This window comes from Hyperolius riggenbachi, chromosome 5 (assembly GCF_040937935.1).
Source record: "Hyperolius riggenbachi isolate aHypRig1 chromosome 5, aHypRig1.pri, whole genome shotgun sequence".
NCBI lineage: Eukaryota > Metazoa > Chordata > Amphibia > Anura > Hyperoliidae > Hyperolius > Hyperolius riggenbachi.
In genome coordinates, this window is record NC_090650.1 from 187901594 (window position 1) to 187911965 (window position 10372).

A 10372-nucleotide genomic window follows, 5' to 3' on the forward strand; every position below is an offset into this window, starting at 1 on the left:
GAGGACCTTGTCCCTTCTCTGAGCAAGGGTATTTCAAAGGAGATAGCACATAAAAAGTAAGTGATATATATTCAAAATCCAAGTCTTTCAAAGTATTTTCCAATCTGTTAGCCCTTATAATACATGCATTTGGTAAACCTGTTCAATCAAGATTGTTTAATTTGTGTTGAGCCTTAGATAGCCACCAATGTAGTTAAACATTTCTAATGATAGATACACAACATACGTTTTTGTGTCCGATAGATGGTCCAATAGATAATTTCCGTCTTGTCCGATATTCCTTCACATCGTTTTTTTGGTCGATTTCTCATACAAGTGAATGGAAAACGATAAGAAAAACGAGCGAAAGATAAGAGAATCGTACCTAGCATTAATGTCCTGCTTTAATGTGCTGCAGATGCCTAAAGACGTTTTCAGCAAAATTTCATTTGCAAGCCTATATACATCTTTAGGCATTTCTGAATGCTCACATCCATACCTAACAAACATCTTAAAACAGATCTTCAAAAGTAGTTTTGGCAACTATATGCTTTTAGACATCTGTCATAATTGGAGACACACATTCACCAGGCATCTAGCTTTTTTTAGGGTTAATTTTAAGTACAACAACAGCACATTTGTAAAGTTTTTTTTTTCCATAGGACCAAAAGCACATAAGCTTTTGTCAGATCAAAATATAGTGATTTTTGATGCATTGCATTGAAAAATGCTAGCAATGTTCTTTTATTTACAGGTACAAATTTTTAATAGCAGAGGAGAGAGACAGAGACCAGTGCTGTGAATTGTTGAAAAAGGCAATGCCAGAGTTCATGGAAGCACTTGAAAATGTTAAGAAGATGAATTGCATAGATAAGGATGATGGAAATACAATTTTATTTTATCTGGAGTGCCTTGTGGTCCTTCAATATGTACAAAGACCAGGGGTGGTAAAAAATTTAACAGTGAGTATAATTATCTAGCTATCTATTGCCGTGTGCCTATAATGAATTGTTGTGTATGTTTTGATAACAACCGTTATCAAATTTTCTTACAGATGGAGGAGTGGTTGAGCAGAGTAGGCTCTGATCGGATTTACAATGGGAAGCCTGAGCGCTTAGTAGTCATGGGGGTAAAAAATCATAAAACAGCATCCAAACAGATTGCCACAGTGTTTCTCAACGGTGAAGAAGAAAAGGTATTTCTTTAAAGCTCATACACACACCCAACTTAATGCACAACCAACCAGACAACATGACCAACCACACAACAAGTTGTTAACAACAAGTACGTACATACGCATAGAGACGTGGTGAACTGCTCGTAAGCAAACGGTCCCTGGGGGGAATGACATTGGGATCATTTCCGTGTTGTGATGCTTCTGTATTACTGCACAGCCACGCGCAGATGCTTTTCCAGTGGCAGCGCGTCCTTGAGCTCACACCCGCAGCCGGGAGCGATCTGCGGGACGTAATGTGCAGATCGCTCCCGGCTGCGGGTGTGTGCTCAAGGACGCACGACCACCGGGAATGCATCTGCGTGTGGCTGCGCAGTAATACAGAAGTGTCACAACACAGAAATGATCCTGAGGTCATTCCCCAGGGACTTTTTGCTTGCGAGCAGTTCATGAGCCGTTCGCCACATCTCTACACACACGCCAACCAACTAAACAACCAACACACTTAAATACTATGCATGCATGCTAAATTACAAACTGCACAACATATCCGCATTCAAAAACAACTTAACCACTTGAGGACCTAGGGTTTTCTACCCCTTAAGGACCGGCCACTTTTTTTCCATTCAGACCACTGCAGCTTTCACGGTTTATTGCTCGCTCATACAACCTACCACCTAAATGAATTTTGGCTCCTTTTCTTGTCACTAATAAAGCTTTCTTTTGATGCTATTTGATTGCTCCTGCGATTTTTACTTTTTATTATATTCAGCAAAAAAGACATGAATTTTGGCAAAAAAATGATTTTTTTAACTTTCTGTGCTGACATTTTTCAAATAAAGTAAAATTTCTGTATACATGCAGCGCGAAAAATGTGGACAAACATGTTTTTGATAAAAAAAAAACCATTCAGTGTATATTTATTGGTTTGGGTAAAAGTTATAGCGTTTACAAACTATGGTGCCAAAAGTGAATTTTCCCATTTTCAAGCATCTCTGACTTTTCTGACCCCCTGTCATGTTTCATGAGGGGCTAGAATTCCAGGATAGTATAAATACCCCCCAAATGACCCCATTTTGGAAAGAAGACATCCCAAAGTATTCACTGAGAGGCATAGTGAGTTCATAGAAGATATTATTTTTTGTCACAAGTAAGCGGAAAATGACACTTTGTGAGGAAAAAAAAAAAAAAAAAAAAGTTTCCATTTCTTCTAACTTGCGACAAAAAAAAATGAAATCTGCCACGGACTCACCATGCCCCTCTCTGAATACCTTGAAGAGTCTACTTTCCAAAATGGGATCATTTGTGGGGTGTGTTTACTGTCCTGACATTTTGGGGGGTGCTAAATTGTAAGCACCCCTGTAAAGCCTAAAGGTGCTCATTGGACTTTGGACCCCTTAGCGCAGTTAGGCTGCAAAAAAGTGCCACACATGTGGTATTGCCGTACTCAGGAGAAGTAGTATAATGTGTTTTGAGGTGTATTTTTACACATACCCATGCTGGGTGGGAGAAATATCTCTGTAAATGACAATTTGTTAATTTTTTTTACACACAATTGTCCATTTACAGAGATATTTCTCCCACTCAGCATGGGTATGTGTAAAAATACACCACAAAACACATTATACTACTTCTCCTGAGTACGGCGATACCACATGTGTGGCACTTTTTTGCACCCTAACTGCGCTAAAGGGCCCAAAGTCCAATGAGTACCTTTAGGATTTCACAGGTCATTTTGAGAAATTTCGTTTCAAGACTACTCCTCACGGTTTAGGGCCCCTAAAATGCCAGGGCAGTATAGGAACCCCACAAATGACCCCATTTTAGAAAGAAGACACCCCAAGGTATTCCGTTAGTAGTATGGCGAGTTCATAGAAGATTTTATTTTTTGTCACAAGTTAGCGGAAAATGACACTTTGTGAAAAAACACAATTAAAATCAATTTCCGCTAACTTTTGACAAAAAATAAAATCTTCTATGAACTCACCATACTCCTAACGGAATACCTTGGGGTGTCTTCTTTCTAAAATGGGGTCATTTGTGGGGTTCCTATACTGCCCTGGCATTTTAGGGGCCCTAAACCGTGAGGAGTAGTCTTGAAACGAAATTTCTCAAAATGACCTGTGAAATCCTAAAGGTACTCATTGGACTTTGGGCCCTTTAGCGCACTTAGGGTGCAAAAAAGTGCCACACATGTGGTATCGCCATACTCGGGAGAAGTAGTACAATGTGTTTTGGGGTGTATTTTTACACATACCCATGCTGGGTGGGAGAAATTTCTATGTAAATGGACAATTGTGTGTAAAAAAATCAAACAATTGTCATTTACAGAGATATTTCTCCCACTTAGCATGGGTATGTGTAAAAATACACCCCAAAACGCATTATACTACTTCTCCTGAGTACGGCGGTACCACATGTGTGGCACTTTTTTACACCCTAAGTACGCTAAGGGGCCCAAAGTCCAATGAGTACCTTTAGGATTTCACAGGTCATTTTTGTTTCAAGACTACTCCTCACGGTTTAGGGCCCCTAAAATGCCAGGGCAGTATAGGAACCCCACTAATGACCCCATTTTAGAAAGAAGACACCCCAAGGTATTCCGTTAGGAGTATGGTGAGTTCATAGAAGTTTTTATTTTTTTGTCACAAGTTAGCGGAAATTGATTTTAATAGTTTTTTTTCACAAAGTGTCATTTTCCGCTAACTTGTGACAAAAAATAAAATCTTCTATGAACTCACCATACTCCGTACGGAATACCTTTGGGTGTCTTCTTTCTAGAATGGAGTCATTTGTGGGGTTCCTATACTGCCCTGGCATTTTAGGGGCCCTAAACCGTGAGGAGTAGTCTTGAAACCAAATGTCGCAAAATGACCTGTGAAATCCTAAAGGTACTCATTGGACTTTGGGCCCCTTAGCGTACTTAGGGTGTAAAAAAGTGCCACACATGTGGTACCGCTGTACTCAGGAGAAGTAGTATAATGCGTTTTGGGGTGTATTTTTACACATACCCATGCTAAGTGGGAGAAATATCTCTGTAAATGACAATTGTTTGATTTTTTTACACACAATTGTCCATTTACATAGAAATTTCTCCCACCCAGCATGGGTATGTGTAAAAATACACCCCAAAACACATTATACTACTTTTCCTGAGTACGGCGGTACCACATGTGTGACACTTTTTTGCAGCCTAGGTGCGCTAAGGGGCCCAACGTCCTATTCACAGGTCATTTTGAAGCATTTGTTTTCTAGACTACTACTCGCGGTTTAGGGCCCCTAAAATGCCAGGGCAGTATAGGAACCCCACAAGTGACCCCATTTTAGAAAGAAGACACCCCAAGGTATTCCGTTAGGTGTATGGCAAGTTCATAGAAGATTTTATTTTTTGTCACAAGTTAGTGAAAAATGACACTTTGTGAAAAAAAACTAATAAAAATTAATTTCCGCTAACTTTTGACAAAAAATTAAATCTTCTATGAACTCGTCATACACCTAACATAATACCTTGGGGTGTCTTTTTTTTCTAAAATGGGGTCACTTGTGGGGTTCCTATACCGCCCTGGCATTTTACAGGCCCAAAACCGTGAGTAGTCTGGAAACCAAATGTCTCAAAATGACTGTTCAGGGGTATAAGCATCTGCAAATTTTGATGACAGGTGGTCTATGAGGGGGCGAATTTTGTGGAACCGGTCATAAGCAGGGTGGGCTTTTAGATGACAGGTTGTATTGGGCCTGATCTGATGGATAGGAGTGCTAGGGGGGTGACAGGAGGTGATTGATGGGTGTCTCAGGGGGTGGTTAGAGGGGAAAATAGATGCAATCCATGCACTGGGGAGGTGATCGGAAGGGGGTCTGAGGGTTTGGCCGAGTGATCAGGAGCCCACACGGGGCAAATTGGGGCCTGATCTGATGGGTAGGTGTGCTAGGGGGTGACAGGAGGTGATTGATGGGTGTCTCAAGGTGTGATTAGAGGGGGGAATGGATGCAAGCAATGCACTGGCGAGGTGATCAGGGCTGGGGTCTGAGGGCATTCTGAGGGTGTGGGCGGGTGATTGAGTGCCCTAGGGGCAGATAGGGGTCTAATCTGATAGGTAGCAGTGACAGGGGGTGATTGATGGGTAATTAGTGGGTGTTTAGGATAGAGAATAGATGGAAACACTGCGCTTGGGTGGTGATCTGATGTCGGATCTGCGGGCGATCTATTGGTGTGGGTGGGTGATCAGTTTGCCCGCAAGGGGCAGGTTAGGGGCTGATTGATGGGTGGCAGTGACAGCGGGTGATTGATGGGTGGCAGTGACAGGAGGTGATTGATGGGTGGCAGTGACAGGGGGTGATTGATGGGTGATTGATAGGTGATTGACAGGTAATCAGTGGGTTATTACAGGGGAGAACAGATGTAAATATTGCACTGGCGAATTGATAAGGGGGGGTCTGAGGGCAATCTGAGCGTGTAGGCGGTCGATTGGGTGCCCGCAAGGGGCAGATTAGGGTCTGATCTGATAGGTAACAGTGACAGGTGGTGATAGGGAGTGATTGATGGGTGATTGATGGGTAATTAGTGGGTGTTTAGAGGAGAGAATAGATGGAAACACTGCGCTTGGGTGGTGATCTGATGTCGGATCTGCGGGCGATCTATTGGTGTGGGTGGGTGATCAGATTGCCCGCAAGGGGCAGGTTAGGGGCTGATTGTTGGGTGGCAGTGACAGGGGGTGATTGATGGGTGATAGGTGATTGGCAGGTGATTGACAGGTGATCAGTGGGTTATTACAGGGAAGGACAGATGTAATTAATGCACTGGCGAATTGATAAGGGGGGGGGGGGGGGGGTCTGAGGGCAATCTGAGCGTGTGGGCGGGTGATTGGGTGCCCGCAAGGGGCAGATTAGGGTCTGATCTGATAGGTAACAGTGACAGGTGGTGATAGGGGGTGATTGATGGGTAATTAGTGGGTGTTTAGAGAAGATAACAGATGTAAACGATACATTTGGGAGGTAATCTGACGGCGGGTTTGCGGGCGATCTAATGGTGTGGGTGGGTGATCAGATTGCCCGCAAGGGGCAGGTTAGGGGCTGATTGATGGGTGGCAGTGACAGGGGGTGATTGATGGGTGATAGGTGATTGGCAGGTGATTGACAGGTGATCAGTGGGTTATTACAGGGAAGAACAGATGTAATTAATGCACTGGTGAATTGATAAGGGGGGGTCAGAGGGCAATCTGAGCGTGTGGGCGGGTGATTGGGTGCCCGCAAGGGGCAGATTAGGGTCTGATCTGATAGGTAAAAGTGACAAGTGGTGATAGGGGGTGATTGATGGGTGATTGATGGGTAATTAGTGGGTGTTTAGAGGAGAGAATAGATGTAAACAATGGATTTGGGAGGTGATCTGATGTCGGATCTGTGGGCGATCTATTGGTGTGGGGGGGTGATCAGATTGCCCGCAAGGGGCAGGTTAGGGGCTGATTGATGGGTGGCAGTGACAGGGGGTGATTGACGGGTGATTGATGGGTGATTGACGGGTGATTGACAGGTGATTGACAGGTGATTGACAGGTGATCAGGGGGATAGATGCATACAGTAAACAGGGGGTGGTGGTCTGGGGGGGGGGGTCTGGGGAGAATCTGAGGGGTGGGGGGTGATCAGGAGGGGGCAGGGAGCAGGGGGGGGGATAAAAAAAAAAATAGCGTTGACAGATAGTGACAGGGAGTGATTGATGGGTGATTAGGGGGGTGATTGGGTGCAAACAGGGGTCTGGGGGGTGGGCAGGGGGGGGGGTCTGATGGGTGCTGTGGGCGATCTGGGGCGGGGGGGGGAGAAAATCAGTGTGCTTGGTGCAGACTAGGGTGGCTGCAGCCTGCCCTGGTGGTCCCTCGGACACTGGGACCACCAGGGCAGGAGGCAGCCTGTATAATACACTTTGTAAACATTACAAAGTGTATTATACACTTTGTATGCGGCGATCGCGGGGTTAACATCCCGCCGGCGGTTCCGTATAGCCGGCGGGATGTTGCGGCGAGCGAGCGGTGACAGGCGCCGGCGGAGGATCGCGTCACGGATGACGCGATCGCTCCGCCCATGCCCTTAAATGGACCGCCGCCTCTGTGGGTGAGGCCGTCCTGCAGGGCTCCACTTCCCCGCCGCCCCTGTGTAGTGGGCGGTCGGGAAGTGGTTAAGTTGCTCAAAAGACTTGTACTAACATTCCAACCTGCATGATAGTTGGTCAGATTGATCCACCGGTTGGATCTGGCGAACAACCTTTTATCAGTTGGTAATCTCATTGTTGGTCAGCCATACACATGCCCAACTTATCTTCCAACAGACAAGTTTGGAAGATAATTGCACAGATTGTTGGTAGGTGTGTATGAGTCTTTACCAGTTCAGCTAATATGACAAGACAAATAACATTTATATTGCGCTTTTCTCCTGGCGGACTCAAAGCGCCAGAGCAGTGTTAGGGAGACTTGCCTAAGGTCTCCTACTGAATAGGTGCTGGATTACTGAACAGGCAGAGCTGATATTCGAACCCTGGTTGCCTTTGACAGAGGCAGAGCCCTTAACCATTACACTATCCAGCCACTAATATGTCTCTATTTCCAAATCTGAGTGATGAAGGAATGGTTGCTAGAAGATGATAGGATGTCCACGGGCCTCAGACCCACTTCATGTATCATGGGGAGTCACAGACCACAGTAGGAGGTTTCTTCAATCCTCCAATGTGAATCATGTCCATACACAAACAATCGCCTCCAGACTCAACCCTTTACGTGATAATCTTCTGAGTTTATTGTCATATTGGTGCGGTTATAAAGCCAACAGAAAGCACCTGTAATTTCTGTTTGCTGTATAACCACATGAATATGACAATAAACCCAGAAGATTATCGCCTAAAGGGTTGAGTCCGGAGCCGATTGTTTTTGTAGGGAATGAATGGTTGCTAACACTTTCTATTTTCTCTTTCAGTGGTTTGACATTTATTTTACCAAAGTTAGGCCTGCTTTTATTAAACATAATGAAGAAAGCGAGGCCTTTTTTATCTCCTCTTCTGGGAAACAAATACATAGCGTTTCAAATGATATTACTCGCTTCCATCATAGGTAAGTGCTGATCATTTCTTAGCTTGGGAGGGGGGAAAAGGCTGTTTATTGGCTATGTTAAAATTGTGGTATTAACAATGTGTCTAATGACATTTTATAATCATATATTATTCCTTAGGTTTGGTTTGAAACCAGTGACAAGTCAAGCAGCACGGCGTATAACAGAAACTTGTATTGCACCTCAGTTAAAAAGTGAAAGACAAAGATATTGTTTCTCAAAATTCCTAGCTCATTCTAATCCTACAGCAGAAAATATCTACCGAGAGAAGATCATTGGTGATTTGGTGGAATCATATGACATCTTAAGACCAGATTCTATATACATCTCTAAGCCTACAAATTCTAGGTAAATTTGGTACACACTTGAAAAGCATTTCCTGAAATTTCAGAAATTGTTATTAATGTGAATACAAGCCAGGGGAGTAACTATTGGTGAGCATCCCCTGTAACTGCAGGGGAAAGCAGAGCTGTGAGTGTACCCCAACTTCTACTTCACTTCCTTTTCTAAAACGAAACATCATTTAGATCAGGTGATCTGAGGTTCACCAAGGGTAGGCACAGGAATGGGTGTGAACAGAGGGGGCCCCACCAAAGTTTTGCTGGGAAGCCCCACATGTAGTTGCGCCCCTGATACAAGAACAACTCTTGTTAATAACATTTCATGTACTTAATTAACAGGGATCAAGAAGACATTACAACCTTACCAGAAGTTGGAAAGGCTATGGAGGAAATGCAGTCAAGAAAAAAAATCAAGATTTTTCAAAAGAGACAAGAGAGGAGATATTTCAAAAATTCCAAGCTGTCTTTCCAGTTACCGATTCAGTAGATGCTCCAAAGCAAAAGACATGTTTTGAATATTCTCCCATCTATGGGCAATACTTATATGATCGTTGGAGGAAGGCACAAAATAAAGTTCACATGGATCATATTGTGGGTAAGATTTTGCAATTGCATTTATTACTTATCTTCTTTTTTTTTTTTTGTTCTTTATAAAGTTAAAAAAAAGTCCAAACAGATGTTTAAATCAAGATATGTTATGTTTCTCTATCTCCTAATACTAGGGCTATGTTTGAAATTTAAATGTCAAGAAGAAAGTGCCATAAAAGGCTTTATTGAGTCGATGGAATGGAAGAAGAACACACCACGAATGGCAGATATACTTGAGACCCTTCACACGCATCTAAAATAAGGACATATTTAATAACTTTGGATATGAGCCATTAAAGAGAACCAGAGATAATCTCATGAAACGCTGTTATACATACCTGGGGCTTCCTCCAGCCCCATACGCGCTGATCGATCCCACGCCGCTGTCCTCCGCTGCCTGCAGCTATGAGAACCGGGACCCTGCTGTTCCATCAGTCGGAGCCAGTCTAGCGTAGCAGAAGTGCGCTCTTTGCGTATCTCTGCCACAGCCGCTGGAGAGATATGTAGAGGGCGCAGTTCTCCTGCGTAGCTGGCTCAGATGATGTCAGCGACGGGACCCGGTTCTCGTAGATGTGGGCAGCGGAGGATGGGGGCGTGGGATTGATCAGCGCATATGGGGCTGGAGGAAGCCCCAGGTATGTATAACAGCTTTTTCATTAGATTATCTCTGGTTCCCTTTAAGCAGAACACAATGATATGCATACAACCTTGTTAAAATGGGGGGGGGGGGGGGGGGTATTTACTCTTTAATTTAAAAGTTAGGCTCACTCCTGCAGCTAGCTTTATTGAGATTTTAGTTTTTAAACAAGCAACCAACTAATTGGTGGCCACACACTATGCAATTTGACAGTACAATCTTATCACTTTTATGTAGTATAAGAGACTACTTGAAAAATCCAAGTCACACTGAATCTATTGGTATATTAGTACATGGATGTTGTTAAGATTGTATACAAATTAAATAGTCAGATTGCATAGTGTGTGGCCACCTTTAGAGTAGTAATAAGGAATATGTGTATCTGTTTTCCATCTAACTGGCTCTCAGAGGTATTGGCTTGACAGGCATGGGTTGTAAACTGCTGAGCATTGTCTCCAGGAAGGAATAATCTATGCCCAATGCACAAAGTGACCTCCAATCAGAAGGTGAGACTGAGGTAGTATACTGTTTTTAGATAGTAATAAAACACACAAACACACACAC

The 10372-nt window shown here is 43.6% G+C and overlaps 2 protein-coding genes across 2 annotated transcripts in view; one reads left to right on the plus strand and one right to left on the minus strand.

Moving 5' to 3' along the window:
* Positions 1-10372, minus strand: part of TPPP (tubulin polymerization promoting protein) — a 439620-nt gene that overhangs the window by 132956 nt on the left and 296292 nt on the right. The window lies entirely within an intron of this gene.
* LOC137518522 (uncharacterized) lies at positions 638-9470 on the plus strand. Its single transcript, XM_068236498.1, has 6 exons — positions 638-941; positions 1034-1174; positions 8111-8244; positions 8363-8590; positions 8923-9178; positions 9306-9470. Exons 1-5 carry the CDS (start codon positions 798-800, stop codon positions 9068-9070), a joined length of 795 nt encoding a protein of 264 aa, XP_068092599.1. The 5' UTR covers positions 638-797; the 3' UTR covers positions 9071-9178; positions 9306-9470.